This window comes from Oryctolagus cuniculus, chromosome 17 (assembly GCF_051225735.1).
Source record: "Oryctolagus cuniculus isolate XC-2025 breed Fujian yellow rabbit chromosome 17, ASM5122573v1, whole genome shotgun sequence".
In the NCBI taxonomy this organism is placed as follows: domain Eukaryota; kingdom Metazoa; phylum Chordata; class Mammalia; order Lagomorpha; family Leporidae; genus Oryctolagus; species Oryctolagus cuniculus.
The window spans coordinates 52,458,744-52,476,277 of NC_142883.1; the positions used below are offsets into that span (position 1 = coordinate 52,458,744).

General features: G+C 53.9%; 1 protein-coding gene across 6 annotated transcripts in view; it reads left to right on the plus strand.

The window, feature by feature from the left end:
* CNTROB (centrobin, centriole duplication and spindle assembly protein) overlaps positions 1 to 17,534 on the plus strand; it is an 18,840-nt gene continuing 1,306 nt past the window's right edge. The window contains exons 1-17 of one of the 6 annotated variants that reach the window (XM_008270764.5): positions 1 to 1,125; positions 1,952 to 2,036; positions 2,270 to 2,351; positions 3,691 to 3,847; positions 4,863 to 4,979; positions 5,464 to 5,580; positions 5,864 to 5,962; positions 7,215 to 7,451; positions 7,748 to 7,894; positions 11,562 to 11,695; positions 13,370 to 13,495; positions 13,694 to 13,856; positions 14,974 to 15,232; positions 15,958 to 16,115; positions 16,357 to 16,420; positions 16,531 to 16,701; positions 16,838 to 16,970. In XM_008270764.5, coding sequence (XP_008268986.3) covers positions 853 to 1,125; positions 1,952 to 2,036; positions 2,270 to 2,351; positions 3,691 to 3,847; positions 4,863 to 4,979; positions 5,464 to 5,580; positions 5,864 to 5,962; positions 7,215 to 7,451; positions 7,748 to 7,894; positions 11,562 to 11,695; positions 13,370 to 13,495; positions 13,694 to 13,856; positions 14,974 to 15,232; positions 15,958 to 16,115; positions 16,357 to 16,420; positions 16,531 to 16,701; positions 16,838 to 16,970 — 2,522 coding nt within the window. In that variant the 5' untranslated portion in view covers positions 1 to 852. Of the gene's footprint in view, positions 1,126 to 1,951; positions 2,041 to 2,269; positions 2,352 to 3,690; positions 3,848 to 4,862; positions 4,980 to 5,463; positions 5,581 to 5,863; positions 5,963 to 7,214; positions 7,452 to 7,747; positions 7,895 to 11,561; positions 11,696 to 13,369; positions 13,496 to 13,693; positions 13,857 to 14,321; positions 14,603 to 14,973; positions 15,233 to 15,957; positions 16,116 to 16,271; positions 16,421 to 16,530; positions 16,702 to 16,837; positions 16,971 to 17,534 lie in introns of those variants that run through there. The other 5 variants (XM_008270766.5, XM_070061370.2, XM_017349020.4 and 2 more) reach the window with 5 other exon arrangements.

Sequence of the window (17,534 nt, forward strand, 5' to 3'; positions counted from 1 at the left end):
GAGCGAGGTGGGGCTGCGGGCAGTGGGCGGAGGCTGCCAACGGTTTTGAGTGTGGAGGACGGCGGGAGAGGAGGGGGCTTTGGTCTTTTGGGGCCGGGGCTCAGTGGTGGGGGAAATCCCTGTTTCCACCTTGGCAAGTTGAGGCCTGAGGACCGGAGGTGTGGGGAGGAATCGGAACGGGGTGGTTGGAGGCGAGGGTCTCAGGCTAGGCTTGCGGGCGGCGTGCTTGTGAGAGCCGTCTGAGATCGTGACTGAGGGTTCCCGGGGTTTCTTTTGGGGCGGCAGAGGAGGTATTCTGGGGGGCCCTGCTATGGCTCTCTTGCCAGGAGGGGTCAGAGGGGCTCTGCAAGGGAGTTGACCCTGGGTAGAGCGGTGAAGTGGGCGGGGTGAGGTTCCTGCGTCTCTTGAAAATGGAGCCAGTGAGGCGCCCATGAGGCAGCCGGACAGAAGCTGGAGCCCTTGCTGGGCCTGGGTGTGAGAGCTGACCATGGGTAGCCGGTGCCGGTGCCGGAGCTGATGTGCAGCTTCCGGCCCTCCTAGCTGGCACCCGGGCCTGCGGAGGTGCTGTGGCCCGCAGCTGCCCCTCCGCCCACCCCTCTGCGTTGTGCTCTCCTCTCCCACCCTTCCTGAGAGCTGGGGAAAGGGAGGTCTTTGCCCTCTCCATGGCCTGTGGAAAACTTTTCTGTAACCAGAAAGTCTCCATACCCTTATTCACCGAGGACCCTGGGCTTGGGGTCTTCCTCCTTTTTCCTAAATCTTCCTTGTCTGTGAACTGTGCCCCCTGGACGCTGCTAAAGTGGAACCAGGAGTTCCCAGCTTTGTGCTGCCCCGGGGTGTCCATCCCCTGTGCTCATGGCAGCCTCAGCAACCAGCCCCAGTTCACCCCTCCGGCCGGAGGATCTCCTGAGTGAGTCTTCAGAGCCCCCTGGCCTGAACCAGGCGTCCTCGGAGGTGACCTCCCAGCTCTATGCGTCTTTGCACCTCAGCCGTCAGGCCGAGGCCACAGCCCGCGCCCAGCTGTATTTACCCTCCACCTCCTTGCCTCCCGGTGAGGCTGTAGACGGCTTGGCCCAAGAGTTGAGCCGCAGCTTGTCGGTCGGATTGGAGAACAACCTGAAGAAAAAGGTGAGGGAGGGGCATGTGTCTTGGAGACCTTTAGGGGACCAGACACCAGAGTCTTTGGTTTGGGGACAGAAAAAACAAAACAGCTATGCCGAGATGTGCCAACTGAGATTTGTACTCCTGCTGCCAGATTTTAAATTGCCTTTAAGTACATAGTCATGCTAATTCCTGGGAGCAAATGTTTATGAGCCAGAGAATGACCTGGAACGTTATAATTTGGAAAATTGTGAAACTCCTTGGTGTGTTTTGTCAGAGACACCTGCACTCTGGGGCAGGCTGGTGTGCCATGGCTGGGACCTGGGCGTGGCGGGTCTGGGCGAGGTTTCCTGGTCTCAGGAGGGAACTGGGAACTTCAGGATAGAGGCGGACTATGCTAGGATCCTCGCAGCGCCAAAGCTCTTTGACTGTGTGGTTCACAGTTTGGCACGTAAATCAGTACAACACGGTTTAATCAATGACACACGTTGCACAGAAGGTAGTAATTAGTGTTGGATGGAAGAGGTGTCATAGTCTTCAGACGGCCCAGGTCTTCCAGCGTTTGAAAACTGGTAGCCATGGGCCACACGGTCTGTGGACAGGGTGTTTGCCCTCGCTGGAACGAGTTGCTGTTTACTTGGCAAGAATCCCGGCCACCTTAGTCTTAACACCCGCCCACTTGATTCACTCCTTTCTGCTCTTTGCAGGCCCTTGGGTTCAAGGTTAAGGCCTTGTTTTTTGGGTCTGTTTTGCTTTTCTCACTCTCCCAGGTGCTGGAGTAAAACTTCTACCCTGGGCATGGTAGAATATAGATTATACCAGTTGCCTATTATTTCCCTGTGTTTATTTCCAGGATGGTTCTAAGCATATCTTTGAGATGGAAAGTGTTCGGGGTCAGCTTCAGACCATGCTGCAGGCCTCTCGGGAGTCGGCCTACAGTGAGTAACGCTTCCCTTGAGCTGTGAGGGACAGCCTGGGTGTAAGGGGCGGGAGCACGGGGGAGGAAGCAGGAGGAAAGCGAGACCTCGGAGGTAGATTCCAGAAGAGGCTGCTGCTGTTAGGGGGCGGGAAGGGGGGGGGGCAAAGAAAGCACACTCCTCTTCACCCTCAAGTGGTCTCTCTTTCCTGTCCTGACCTGACCCCGGCTGTGGGGTCTCTCTGGCTGCCACAGGGGATTCCCTTGCTGCAGGTGCTGGCTCAGAGAGACGGGAGGAGGACTCCTTTGACAGCGACAGCACGGCTGCCTTGCTCACGTGAGTGCTCCCTGGGGCGTTCCTGTCTCGTTGTGTTCTTGGACATCTAAAAGTTCTCTTTGTCAGTTCCCCATGTGCTGCCTTCGTGATTCTTAAGGACCCAGTAAGCTTGTTGGCTGGCTCTGTTTGCATCTTTTGCCATCTCCTGCCCCCGTTACTCCTTCAGGAACCTGGGCACCTGCTGCCTGGGACCTGGCTTGGTCTCAGCCTCCAGTCCTCCTTCCCCCAGAAGAGTCAGCTTCGTTTCTGCTGAGACTTTTGCTTCTGGGAGTGTGCTAGAGAACAGGGCTGGGAACCTTTCTTTCTGCCAGCTGCCATTTGGATATTTGCAACATCATTCACAGGTCAAACGCAGTCATCAACTTCATCACCCTGCTCTAGACTTATTAAGTTTCATGTCCCACCTGTGATTGCCTTGGTAGGGCCAGGGCTAATGGTCTGTGGCCCTTATCCAGCCTGAGGGTGGGGTGTTCCCAACCCCTGACATAGAGGAAGGAGCATTATAGAATGAACCACTGACCTATGTGTTATTAATGGCTCTTTTTTTTTTTTTTTAAGATTTATTTATTTATTTGAAAGGCAGAGTTACAGAGAGGCAGAGGCAGAGAGTGAGAGGTCTTCCATCCACTGTTTCACTCATCAAATGGCCTCAATGGCCAGAGCTGAGCCGATCCAGAGCCAGGAGCTTCTAGGTCTCCCACGCGGGTGCAGGGGCCCATATACTTGGGCCATTTTCTACTGCTTTCCCAGGCCATTAGCAGGGAGCTGGATTGGAAGTGGAGCAGCCAGGACTTGAACTGGTACCCATATGGGATGCCGGTGTTGCAGGCAGATGCTTAACCTACTGTGCCACAGCGCCACTCCTCCCTTTTTCTTTTTTTTTTAAAGATTATTTATTTAAAAGGCAGAGTTAGAGAGAGTAAGAGATGTTCTGTCTGCTGGTTGACTCCCCACATGAGTGCAACAGCCAGGGTTGAGCCAAGTTTGAGCCAGGAGCCTGGCACTCCATCTGGGTCCCCTATGTGGGTGCAGAGGCTCAAACACTTGGGCCATCTTCCACTGCTTTTCCCAGGGCACTGACAGGGAACTGAATCGGAAGTGGAGCTGCCAGGACTTGAACAGGCGGTTGTATGGGATGCTAGCGTCACAGGCTGCAGCTTAACCTGCTGCAGCACAGCGCCTGCCCTGCAGTTATAGCTCTGTTGCTGTCTAGGCTGTGACTTTGAACACATCGCCTGCCCTTTCTGGGTGTGAGGTTTTTGTTTATAAAATCTCACCACTGGGCTAGTGGATCTCAAAAGCTGTCCCGGCTCAAACATCCTCATTCTGATTTGCTCAGCACCCGGCCCCTGCCAGACTTGTCTTCACCTAGCTCGGCGCAAGCCCTGGAGGAGCTGTTCCCCCGCTATACCAGCCTTCGGGCAGGGCCCCCGCTCAATCCCCCGGATTTCCAGGGCCTGAAAGACGCACTGGATTCAGAGCACACCCGCCGCAAGGTAAGACCTGAGGGCCAAAGATTGGAAACCGGGAGCCTGAATGCTGAAGAGGGCTGAGGGTTAAGAGCCTAACAGCTGGTTTGGTCCAAATGCTTCTTCATGGTTTCTTCTTTAACCACCCAGCTAATGTGGCCGCACCTGCCCTCTAGTTGTCAGTCGGCTCTCTCTCTTACTTCCGTCGTGTAGTTTATCACTCTGATACACGAGGGCACTTCAGAGAGTTCACGGAGAATGAACTCAAAAGATAAGCGTACGTGGGTACAAAAATTTTCCAAGTTGTACACGGTTTCTCCGTAATAGGCGTTTCCCATGAAGCTTTTGAAGACACCTCATATGTTGTTTGTGTCTCCCCTCTAAAACCTGAACTCTCTGAGGTCAGTACCTTATCTTGTTCAACACTGGCTTCCTCTGGTCTAGAATATTCCTGACAAGGTGGAAACCCTCCATGCGTGTATGTTGTGTGGACAGCCACATTTGTCAGCTTGTACAAAGGGTTTGTAGCTCTTGGTGATGAGAGCTTTATCTCAGTGAGCCTCAGCCTTAATGTCTAAAGGGGACAGTGGGAGAGACAGCGTGAAGGGACAGAACCATTGGTTGTCACTTTGGGCACCGTCTCTCCTGTTTGAAACTGCCTGGGCGTGTGTGGAAGGTTGTCCCCTTGGCTCGCTGTGCTGCGTCTTGGTGTCCAGGGAGCTTCTGAGGGCAGGAGTGACTTCCCTCCGCAGCAGGGTGGGCTGCCGCACCTCTGCTAGGAGGTCTGTGGGGATTTCCCTCAGGAGACCCGGGGAGTGAAGAGCCTGGAAGCTAAGCACTGGCTTCCTGAGAAGGCAGAGGAAGGCGTTGGAGGTCTTGGACCGTAAGCTTCCTGCTCCAGAATTCCTGCTCCTCTCTCTCCAAACCGTATCCTTGTTCCGGAGGCCCAGGCTTCCTGGCTCCAGCTCATTTCCCCTGAGAGAGCTGGACCGTTCGGCCGCACTGAGGATGGTAGCACCCAGACTCCTCCCCCTTGTTGCAGCATTGTGAGCGCCATATTCAGAGCCTGCAGACCCGGGTGCTAGAGCTTCAGCAGCAGTTGGCCGTGGCTGTGGCTGCCGACCGCAAGAAAGATGTCATGATTGAGCAACTGGACAAGGTGCCTGGGGAGCAAGAGGCGGGTGGGTCCCTCCACGGAGCACTGAGTAAGGGAGTAGCCAGCCAGTGTTTCTCTGTGTCTGCTAGCAGCTGAGCAAAGGGGTGGATGTGTCCTGGGAGAAAGTGCCTGTCAACCTTGAAATTATTTTTATTATTTTTAATTTGAGAGCCACAGAGACAAAGAGCTTCCAATGCATTGGTTCACTCTCCAAATGTTCCTAACGGTGTGGGCTGAGGCAGGCTGAGAGTGGAGATCCAGTCTGGGTCTCCCTTTTAGATGGCAGGGACCCAGCTACTTGAGCCATCGCCTGCTGCCTCCCAGGGTGCACTTCAGCAGGAAGCTGGAATTGGAATCAGAGCCAGGACTCGAACCCAGGCACCCCAAGATGGGATGTTGGCATCCCTAGTGGCATCTTAAATGCTAGGCCAAATGCTCACTCCCCAAAAAGTTGTTCTAAAGTTTCATTTTATTTGTTTCTCCTGAGACTCTGGCCCGTGTGGTGGAAGGCTGGAACCGGCATGAGGCTGAGAGGGCGGAGGTGCTTCGAGGACTTCAAGAGGAGCGCCGGGTGGCAGAGCTCACCAGGAGTAAGCAGCAGGAGGTGAGCGACCTGGCCCGTGTGGCGTCTGCACGTGGAAAGGGGCAGGAGGAGCTCTACAAGTGGGCTCCCGTCAGACCAGCCTCAGCCTTGCAGTAACCACCCTGACTCTTGTCCCCTCTTCCTCTCCCTTCCCTGTTCCTGCCGACACACTTGCGTCACTGATGGCCTCCACTTGTCCTCACATCATGCCGTCTCCTCTTCCCTTTGGCCCCCAAGTCATTCAGTTGACGGTGTGAGTGAGTTTCCGCCTGTTCATCTGTCTCTGTTCCTCTCTCCTGGAAAGACAGTGACCCGCCTGGAACAGAGCCTCTCTGAGGCCATGGAGGCCCTGACGCGGGAGCAGGAAGCCGCCAGACTGCGGCAACAGGAAAGAGAGACGCTGGTGAGAAGGCTGCGCTGCGCTGATTCCGTTGGAAGCTGTCGTTTCTAGAGAGCTGCGGGCGGGCGGTGGAGTGTGAGAGTTGATAACGGAATTTGCACTGGGGCAGTGCTTCCCAAAGTGTGTTTCTTAGAACGCTAGTTCTGCTCAGTATTCTACAATAAGCTCGGCCACCAGTGAAGTGTGAGAGACTGCCAGTTGTATCTCCAGTAGAGTACTGGAATCTCATCCGGGACCTGTTTTCAAATAGAGATTTCTGGAACTTGTTCCCAGAGGTTGTGATTCAGGAGGGACTGAGGGAACCAAATATTTTCAGAATTTTTCTAGGTGGTTTTGTTCAGCCTGGTTTGGAAGCTCTGACCTAGGGCAAGGCCAGAAATGGTGGAGATTTCTGAGAGTGGAAATGAAATGACCTCTGTGAGTTGGCAGCCAGGCTCGGAACTTGCTGCTGTAGGCCACACGCACGCTGCTTGAGTGCTGCCACTTGGGCCTTAGCAGGCTAATGCAGCAGTGCCCCGGGAGTCACTGCTTGGCCTGTCCGTGATTATAAGTTGGATTTTTCTAGTCTGTGTGGAATGTCTTGTGATGGTAACGGTGATAGCTGTTGTGTACCAAGTGCTGCCTGTGTGCTAAATACAATACTTTTTACTTTAACCCTTGCAATATAGATCCTGTTATTATCTCTGTTTTACATATAAGGGGGTGTGTCTAAGAATGATAGAATTAAGATTCAAGCTGAGCTTGGACCTGCGTCTCCTAACTCTAGAACAGGAGCTCTTATCTACTGTGCTGTAATCTTGGGGGGTTTGTCAACTCCTGTCTTTTTTTTTTTTTTTTTTTTTTAATTTTATTTATTTATTCGAGAGGTAGAGCTACAGACAGTGAGAGGGAGACAGAGAGAGAGGTCTTTCATCCTCTGGTTAACTTCCCAAATGGCCAAATCTGGGCCAATCCGAAACCTGGAGCCAGGAGTTTCTTCTGGGTCTCCCATGCAGGTGCTGGGGCCCAAGTACTTGGGCCATCTCCCACTGCTCTTCCAGGCCACAGCAGAGAACTGGACTGGAAGAGGAGCAGCCAAGACTAGAACTGGTGCCCATATGGGATGCTGGCACTGCAGGCAGAGGATTAACCTACTATGCCACAGCATTGGCCCACTCCTAGGCATAATTCTCAGCGGGCACAGTGATTGAGGGGGAGGGGACAGATTGCTGGTTCCTTGAGGTCGACTAAAGATCTTGGTTTTCTGAGGCTGTAGGAAGAGGAAAGGCAAGCACTAACCCTGACCTTGGAGGTGGAGCAGCAGCGGAGCCGTGCCCTGCAGCAGGAGCGGGATGAGGCTCGGGCTGGGCAGCTCAGTGAGCGTCGGAAGCTGGAGACCCTTCAGGTCGCCCTGGAGGAGGAGCGGCAGAGCTGGGCCCAGCAAGAGCGCCAGCTGAAGGAACGCTGCCAGGCACTGCTGGAGGAGGGCCAGGCTCAGCTGGAGAGGGAGAAGGTAGCAGTGGCGTTGGAAGAGCTGGGGACTGGGACGAGGTGAAGAGCGAAGTCTTCAGGTGGGATGGGATGTAGGACATGGGATAGAGAGTCAAGGGCTGTGTGTGCGAGATAAGGCTGAGGGCCCGGGGGAGCGAGGAGGCTTCAAGTACGTGAAAGGCCCAGGAGTGAAGTTAAACAGAGATGGGGAACAGGACGATGATCGTTATTTAGGGTACGGGGTGATGAGCTGGGGGGTGGAGGCGACCAGGGGGTGGCGAATGAAGTCTGTACCTGAGTGTGATTTCTCTCCCCTAGGGAAGCAGCCAGAGGGAGGCCCAGGCGGCGCGGGAGGCGCAGCAGCAGCTGGCGCTGGCGCAGTCCGAGGTGCGGCGGTTGGAAGGAGAGCTCGACACGGCTCGGAGAGAGAGAGACGCCCTGCAGCTGGAAATGAGCCTGGTGCAGGTCGGAGGCGCGGGCTCTTGAGGCCACTTTTTCTGGTTGAGGAAAGTAGGTCTGAGGCAGAGTGGCCACTGAGGGGTCCTGGGAGAGGCCCCATTTCCAGTATTTGGAATTTACTCCAGTGGCTTAGTCTGTTACGCTGCTGTAACACAGTGCCTGAGACTGGGCCGTTTTGAAGAGCAGAAAACCATTTCTTAGAGCTCTGGAGGCTCACAGTCCAGGTCAGGGGCTCCTATCTGTGAGGGCCTCTTGCTGAGTCACAGCTCGGTGAGGGAGCCGAAGATCAAAGCTGCAGACTCAAAGGCCTTTGTGATCCCGCGAATCCATTCATGAGGGCAGAGCCCCCGGAGCCCACGCACCCACCGTGAGGCCCCACTCCCAGCACTGTTGAACTGGGGATTACATCTCCAACACAGGCTTTTTGGAAGACACATTCAAACCGCACAAACAGCTCCTGTGTAGTGTGGGTTACACTCTGTCCTGAACTCAGAGCCAGTTCTCGCTGAGTGACGGTTTCCCCATAGCGTGTCGGATTGAGCTAGTGTCACTTTGGGGAGTCAGTAGACGAAATTCTATTAAATATACCTTATGTTGTTTTAAAAGAGGTGACAGCACACTTGGTGAATTGACTGCTCTAAGCAGGAGAGCACTTTGTTCAGGGCCCCGACTGCAGTCGGCAGGCTGCTGTGGAATTCCCAGGACCTGAATGGCATTCATCCCTCTGGGTGCCCAGAGGCCCAGGCGGTGGTGCTCATTTACTTGGTGCATCCCTATAATAGCACAGGACACCATAGTGCTCACAAGTTGTTTGTGGGACAGAATTAGATTTTTTGAAAAAGATTTATTTTCATTTATTTGAAAGGCAGAGAGGAAGAAAGAGAGAGAGATCGTCATCCTCTGGTTCACTCCCTAAATAGACACAATGGCCAGGGCTGGGCCGGGCTGAAGCCAGGAGTCTGGAACTCCATACAGGTCTCCCACTTGGGCCTTCTGCTGCTGCTTTCTCAGGCGCATTAGCAGGGAGCTGGATCGGAAGCAGAACAAGTGGGACTCGAACCAGTGCCCATATGGGATGCTGATGTTACAGGCAGTGGCTTAAACTTACACTAAGCCATAATGCCAGCCCTAATGTAACTGGACTTAGAAAAACACTTTCTACCTAGCTAAGACAGTGACTCTTCGGTTCGAGCCAGTCAGGTCCTTGCCATGGACTAGAGCAGGAGTTGGCAAGCTTTTGCTGTAAAAGGTGAGACAGTAACTGTTTTTGTCTCTGTAAGTCAGATGGTGTCAGTTGCAACTCCTCAACTCTGCTGTTATTGCTCAGAAGTAGCTATGGACAGTATGTAAACAAATGGGCATGGCTGTGCTCCAACAAAACTGTTTACAAGAACAGGCAGTGGAGGGCTGGATTGGGCGCCAGTTGCTGATTCCTGGAGTAGAGGAAAGGGTTAAAGCTCATGGTGGAGGCGCAACATTGCAGAGGAAGGAGCACTGGAGAGGGAACCAAGACACTCAGTTCTACCTGTAACTAGAGTTTTGACCTTTAGGGGCCTGGTTTGTTTGCTTGCTTGTTTTTCTTTTTTTCCTGAGAAAAGCAGGAGGGTCAGAGGTGGGCAGGTTTAATGTGTAACACGTGCTAAGGGCACATTGGTGGGTTCCTAAGAACAAGTCAAGCTGGAGAATGAGTGACCCGTTGGAAGGGAGTTAAGAAGTAAGAGGAGGCACCGGTGTGGAGGCACGGTGTGTAAGCTCTGCCTGCAGTCCGCACAGCCCGTATTGGATGCCGGTTTGAGTCTGCTTCTGATCCAGCTCCCTTCTAATGCACCTGGGAGGTAGCGGAAGATGGCCCAAGTGCTTGGGCCTCTGCCACCCATGTGAGAGACCCGAAAGGAGTTTGTGGCTCTTGGCTTTGGTCTGGCCAAGCCCTGGCCATTGCAGCTGTTTGGGGAGTGAACTAGTGGATACAAGATCTGTTTATCTCTCTGTCTCTCCTGTTCTGTCACTCTGCCTTTCAAATAAATAAAATAAATCTTAAAAAAAAAAAAAAAAGTAGTAGGAGGAGGGGTGGTGTTTGTTACAGCAGTTAGGGCACTGTGTGGGATGTCCATATTCCATGTCAGAGTGCCTGGTTCAAGTCCCAGATACTCCGCTTCTGATCCAGCTGCCTGCTGATGTGCACCCTGGGAGGCGGCAGATCATGGCTCAAGTACTTGGGTCCCTACCACCCTTATGGGAGTCTTGGATAGAGTCCAGGGCTCCTGGCTTCAGCCTCACCCAACCCTGTTTGTTGTGGGCATTTTGGGAATAAACCCAAAAATGGAAAAAAATCTACCTTCTCTCTGTCTCCTTCAAATAAGATGTAAATAAATAAATACAAAGTTAAAAAGGAAAAGAAGTAACAAGAGTAAAAAATGACTGCAGATGTCACAGAGCTTGGGTGTTTCAGTGGGGAGCAGTGCCATTGGGGCAGGAGGTACAATAATGACAGCTTTGAGGGTAGAAAACCAAATAAGCTGAATTCAGGATGTGCTGTATTTGGGGTGTAGCCATAGAGAGCTGGGTGCGTGGACTTAAAACTTGGGGGAAAGGTGTAGACTAAAGAGATTTATGAGAAGTGTTAAGATATAAATGGTAGCAAAAAACCTGGCCTAAATGCCGAAAGTTTTATTATACACATGTGAATCATCAGTGACCCAAACGTGGGCATACAGTGGGAAAGAGGACCAGGGAGAGAACGCCAGGAAACATTCCGCCTTATGGGCAGCTGGAGGAAGAGCAGTGAGAACAAGGCGATGTGGCATCGTGGGAGCTGAAGGAGGAACGTTTGTGGGGGGAAGAATTGACCTAGCGTGTCGGTGTTGCAGTGACATCACATAAAGGAAAGACTGAGCCTTCACCACAGTGGATTTAGAACTGAGCTCTGGGCCGGCGCTGTGGCGTAGCAGGTCAAGCTGCCGCCTGCAGTGCCTGCATCCCATATGGGTGCCAGTTTTGAGTCCTCGCTGCTCTACTTCCCATTGAGCTCTCTGCTATGGCCTGGGAAAGCAGTGGAAGGTGGCCCAAGTGCTTGGGCCCTGCACCCATGTGGGAGACGTGGAAGAAGCTCCTGATTCTTGGCTTTCTGGCCTGGCTTAGCCTCAGCTATTGCAGCCATTTGGGGAGTGAACCGGTGATGGGAAACCCCTCTCTCTGTCTCTCCTTTTCTCTCTCTGTAATTCTGCCTTTCAAATAAAATATAAATCTTTAAAAAAATATAAAAAAGAAAAAGAATGAAACTCTTTGCAGGGAAGCCCTGAAGCTGGAAAGCAGGAGTATGAGGGGCAGGTGGACGCAGCAGTTCTGGACGCTGCTTTGGGAGGGCGGGGCTGTGGCTCACTGCGTGCCTGCTGGCTGTGGGCACTGTGCCAGGGGCCAGGCTGTCCTCTCAGACACAGAGAACGGATTTGATTGCTCTGTCAGACATTTCTTTTGGTGAAAATTGTATTTCTTTTGCCCAAAGTCATTTTTTTCTTTTGTGTTCAGATAAGGTGTTTCGTGGTTTAAAAGCAAAGGGAACCTCTCTCACTCCTTGTGGCAGAATTTTTGTTCTTCCTGCCTCTGGCCTCTCCCCGAACCTCTTCCCAGTCCCAGCAGAGCTGAGCTGACTCGTCCCATCTTGCTTCACCGCCAGGCCCGGTATGAAAGCCAGCGGATCCAGATGGAGTCGGAGCTGGCTGTGCAGCTGGAGCAGCGGGTGACAGAGCGGCTGGCGCAGGCTCAAGAAAGCAGCATACGGCAGGCCGCCTCCCTGAGGGAGCATCACAGGTGCCTGAGGACTGCCGCGTGCCACTTCTCCCCGACACGGGCTGCTGTCAGCGCGCTGGCTCCCTTTACTGATATTTTATTTCTTTTCATTCTTTTTTCTTTTCTTTCTTTCAAGATTTATCTGGAAGACAGTTACAGAGTAGGGGGAGAGACAGAGATCTCTGGCCACAATGGCCGGTGCTGAGCTGGGCTGAAGCCAGGAGCCTGGAGCTCCATCTGGGTCACTCGTGGGTGGCAGGGGCTCAAACTCTTGGGCCGTCCTCTGCTGCTTTCCCAGGCCATTAGCAGGGAGCTGGATCAGAAATGGGACAGCCAGGACTGGACTGGTGCTCATAGGGGATGCCGGCGTCGCAGGCTGTGGCTTAACCCACTGTGCTGCAGCATCTGGCATGTCCCTTTTCTGGTTTCTAATCTGCTGGCTCCCAGTGGACTTTCACTCCTGTCAGCCAGGAAAAAGCCCCTCCTGGGAAGGCCGCCGTCAGGTGCTCAGGGAGAGGCAGAAGTGCCTGGGAATTCTCATTCCTTAGGGAACAGCCCTTAACAAACTGCTGAAGGGCATGGGACTGGAATTCCCAGTTCCCATGGCTGGTGCTGTGGCATAGCAGGTAAAACCACCACCTGCAGTACCCCATATGAGTGCCGGTTCGAGTCCTAGCTGCTCCACTTCCAATCCAGCTCCCTGCTAATGTGCCTGGGAAAGCAGGAGAAGATGGCCAAGTGCTTGGGCCCCTACCAGCCACAAGGAAGACCTGGTTGTGCTCTTGGCTCCTGGTTTTAGCTTGGTCCAGCCCTGGCCATTCTAGCCATTTGGGAAGTGAACCAGCAGATGGAAGATTTCTCTCTCTCTCTCTGCCTCTACCTCTGCCTCTGCCTCACCTTCTCTATAACTATTGCAGATAAATAAATAAATAGATAAATAAGTTTTTGGGAAAAAAAAAAGAATTCCCAGTTCCCCGCTGGGGTAGCTCCAAGCTGCGTCCTCCGGGCCTCCTTCCCATCTGTTTCACCTCTCTTCACCCTCACTCCCTTCCCCTATGGAAACACTTCTTAAATAAATCACTTTCCTATTTAAAAAAAAAAAAAAAAAAAAAAGAATTCCTGTAATTTGCAACAGAATGGATGAAACTGGAAAACCTCATACTTAGTGAAACAAGCCAGTGTTCCCCCTGATCTGTGATAACTAACAGAGCACCTAAAAGGTAACTTGTGTGTGAAATCGACACGTTGGATGCAGTGACTTTGAACAGCCTTTGTCTCAATTGTTGAGGAACAGTTTTTTTTCCATACTACTTAGTATAGAGTTAATCATATGTATATAAAGTGAATTGAAAATAGATCTTAGTAAAAAATAAGAATGGGACTAGGAGAGGGAGGAGGAAGAGGGGTGAGGGCGGGTACAGTGGGGAGAATCACCGTGTTCCTAAAGTTCTTATGAAATGCAGGAAGTTTGTATTCCTTAAATAAAAGGTTTCTGGGGGGACAAAAGGGAAAAAAAATCACTTTCTCATAAATGCTCATCTCAGCCTCTGTGTCTGAGACCCCAGCTCCGTCCTGTCTCTGTGCTGTGCCCTACAGTGCTCGGTCTCTCACTGTCTCCCGTGCCCACAGTCTGGCCCTTCTCACGTGATCACTCCTGTCCCTGGTCTCAGTCTTCTCTCACCTGTGTCCCCACAGGAAGCAGCTGCAGGACCTCAACGGACAGCACCAGCAGGAACTGGCCACTCAGCTGGCTCAGTTCAAGGTGGAAATGGCAGAGCGCGAGGAAAGACAGCAGCAGGTGGCGCAGGACTACGAGCTCAGGTGCTGTGCCCCGGAGGATCCCCCGAGACCCCGGATAGCGTCTGCGGAAGAAGTGCACCCCGGGAGGTCTGCCCGCTTTCAAGTGGGCCCGGGCTGCTTTCAGAGTTTCCCATGCCTGCCGGTCCACCCTGGCCCTTCCTAGCCTCCAAGCCTCTGCTTTCATAAAGGCCCTGTGCTACCCCTCTCTCCCCTCCACAGACTGGCCCGGGAGCAGGCGCGAGTGCGGGAGCTGCAGAGTGGGAATCGGCAGCTGGAGGAGCAGCGGGTGGAGCTGGTGGAGCGACTCCAGGCCATGCTGCAGGCCCACTGGGACGAGGCCAGCCAGCTGCTCGGGGCCTCCCTCCCGCCTGCCGACCTGCTGGTATGCAGTGCCCCCGGCCAAGTCTCAGAGCCCCTCCTCTGGACGTCCCGCTCCCTCTCCCTCTCCAGGGAAGTGCTGAGTTCCTGGGGCCTACATCAGGGGAAAAAATGCGGGGACTTTCCCCAAGAGTGACTGTCTCACCAAAGGAGTCTCTTCCCTGGCCGCAGCTCCCCCAGGCTGGCCCCGTCTCCCCGTCCCGAGAGGTGATGACTGATTTGTACCAGTTTTAGGGAATGACAGCCAAGTTCATCCAAAAATTGGCACTAAGTCCTACCCTGGAGTAGGGTAGGGAGTCTTACCCTGGCCCTTCTTGTGTTGCTGTCTCCTACTCCCTTCTTTTAATTATGAAATTTTTATTACTAGCTAAAATATTCTGGGGGAGGTGGGTGTTTGGTGTGCAGAGGTTAGGACACATCCCATGCTAGAGTGCCTAGGTTCAAGTCCTAGCTCCACTCCTGATTCCAGCTTCCTGCCAATGCACACCCATGGGAGGCAGCAGGTGCGTATCCCTTCCCCAACATGGGAGACTCAGACGGAGTTCCCAGTTCCTGGCTCCAGCCCTGGCTCAGCCCCAGGTATTACAGGCATTTGGGAGGTGACTCAGCAGATGGGAGCTAGCTCTGTCTTGCAAATAAGTAAGCACTTTTTGCAATAGGTAATAACACACACACACACACACACACAATAATATCCACATGATTTTTTAAAAGTCTAAGCTGCTCAAGATGGTATAGAGAGAAAATTTACCTTCTTCTGTCCTTGTACCCCAGTCTCCCAGTTCCCCTCCGCAGAAGCAACCTCTGCAGGTCTCCAGTGCCTCCCCCTGCCTCCCTGCCCGCTGCCCCCACCAAATGGTTGCCTTTTGTACCCTGCTGTAATAGCTTCTATTCAGCCAAGCACTGCCTGAAGGTATCTTTGTGTACTAGAAAATTCCTAGAAATAGATCAGCAATGAGCAGCGGGATATTTGATAGAAATTTGACAGATACAACCCAGTCCCCTCGTAAAGAAGGTCTATTGATGTCTTAACCTTATTAGCACATCTGTTTAGCACATCTGTACCGTGTCGCCTCTTGAAACCCATCGGGCTTTGGTCCTTGCATCTGTCTCTTGGCCAGGTTCCTCCCGCCTGCCCCGCCAGCCCTGGGCCTCAGGAACCAGAGAAGGGGGACAGGAGGTTCTGGCCCGTGCCCCCCGTGGCCGTGGCCCTGAAGCCAGTGTTGCAGCAGAGCCGCGAAGCGAGGGAGGAGCCTCCGGGGGCGCCGCCTCTTCTCTGCAGCCCCTCTTCAGATCTCAGCCTCCTGCTGGGGCCCCCCTCGCACAGCCAGCATTCCTTCCAGCCCCTGGAGCCCAAGCCAGATCTCACTCCGCCCACAGGTAACTGGGGTTCGCCCTATACTCATGAGGCGGCCCCCTCCCACCTAGCTTTCCTTCAACGAGAGCTGGAGTTGGGCACTGGGGTGCCGTCAGGAGCTGAGGCTGCCAACCCTCCTGTCCTTGGGCGCTCATGGCCTCCCCTTGCACGCCCACGCCTTTCTCTTGCTAGACCAGCGCTCTCTCTCCCTGGACGTTCTTGCTCCTCATAACCTGACTCGCACCAGTCAGTCATGGCACTGCCTCTAGCCAGGATCCCAGACATTCACACAGAAATCCTAGGTTCAGTTAGAGGCTTGGTAACCATTCTTTGGATCAGCTGACATCGGGTTTAGTGTTCACCCCAGGATAGCCAGCTGTGACTTGGGTGGTGTTCTGTGTGGCACACACGTGCCAACCTACGTCAGACTAAGGAGGAGGAATCAGTTATATCACAGTTTAAAAGTTTTTCTTTATGTACTAATAATAGAAGGGGGCCACACATGTCTGTCCATCATTTCTGTTCTCTGAGGGGTGTTTGTTTAAAGTTGGAACACCACAACTCTCTTCTTAGAGTTCAGCTGCGCTGTCTCCCAGTCACCTTGAACCCTTCCCTCGGCAGCTCTTTCAAACTCCCATTGGCTCCCACCCGACGTCCCTCGGTCCCTGGGCATTGGGTAAATTGGTTTGTGGGGCAGCCCTTCCACCTAACAAGGCACGCGCACCCACCCACCCCCGTTTCACTCCAGCCGGGGCCTTCTCGGCCCTCGAGGCCTTCCCTGGCGACCACGGGGCGGAGCGGCCGTTCCCTGAGGAGGATCCTGGGTCTGACGGCGATGGCTTCCTGAAGCAAGGGCTGCCGCCGCCGGCTTCCCAGCTGGAGGGCCTCAAGAACTTCCTGCAGCAGGTGAGGCCCTCCTCCCTGTGTGCGCCGCCTCCCCTCCCGCCTCCCCCTACTCCAGCACCCGGGGCTCTGGCTCCATTTCTCTTCAGGACCAGTGCTCTGTCTCCACTCCTTACATAGTATCTCAGTCCTACTGTGTGATTCCCTCCTGGATCTTAGCCCTCGCTTCACACTCCGCCTCCCTTGGATACTGGCCTCCGCCCTCATCGGTCCTCTAGGGAACTTTGCTCTCTTGTCCCCCCAGCTGCTGGAGACAGCTCCCCAGAGCCACGAAAACCCCCCCACTGACCTGCTGCCCTCGAAGTCTGGTGAGTCCCAACTCTGAAGGGAGGGCCTGGGGCCAGCGGAGGGTGGGAGCTGGTTTCCCAGGACGGTAGCTCTTGGTGCCGGCCCTCACTCATGGGTCTCTTTCTGCTAGGTGCGCGGACTGTCCCGGCATGGGAGGATGCCCCTCAAGTGCCACGCCTTCCACCCCCTGTCCATAAAACTAAAGTCCCCTTGACCATGGCGTCCAGTCTTTTCCGAGCCCATGAACCTCCGTCCTCCCAGTCACAAGGCAGTGGTCCTAGCAGTGGCTCCCCAGAGAGAGGTGAGCACGTCCTGGCTTCCCAGGGAGAGAAGAGGGGATGTGGAGCCCGGAGCTGGACTTAGGGGGGTCCTGGGGAGGTGGGATGAAGGCTGGGGGAAGCGGCCCTCGGGTGAGGACCGATACTGACACACCCCAGGTGGAGATGGACTCGCATCCCCGAAGCAGCTGATGGAGGTGTCCCAGCTGTTGCGACTGTACCAGGCTCGGGGCTGGGGGGCTCTGCCTGCCGAGGACCTGCTGCTCTACTTGAAGAGGCTGGAACACGGCGGGTATGAGCCTGGGAGGGAGGAGGGCGGGACGGTGCGCGGGGGGGAAGAATGGAGCAGGTGGCTTGTGTGGTGCACACTGCATAGTCTTTTGTCTTCCTCGGGGGGGGGGGGGTGAGATGCAGACCCCCAGGTCCCCTTCTCTCACTGAACCCTGCTCCCTTCCGTCTCTTCCTCTCTACTGCTGTCTTTCTTTTCTTAATGTTTATTTTCATATACTTGAAAGAGCAACAGAGAGAGAGAGAGAGAGAGTCTTTTATCCACTGGTTTGCTTCCCAAATGCCTGCAACAGCCAGGGCTGGGCCAGGCTGAAGCCAGGAGCCAGGAACTCCATCTGGGTCTCCCACATGGGTGGCAGAGGCCCAAGCACTTGACCTGCTGCCTCCCAGGGTGTGCATGGGAGCGGAAGCAGAGGCGGGACTCAATCCCGGACACTCCAAGGGGATGCAGGCGTCCCAAGGGACAGTTTGACCTGCTGTGCCATAAGGCCCACCCCTAACTGCCTTTTTCTTCAAAACAAAACTCTTTGTCTTTTTTTTTTTTTTAATATTTTTTATTTATTTGAGA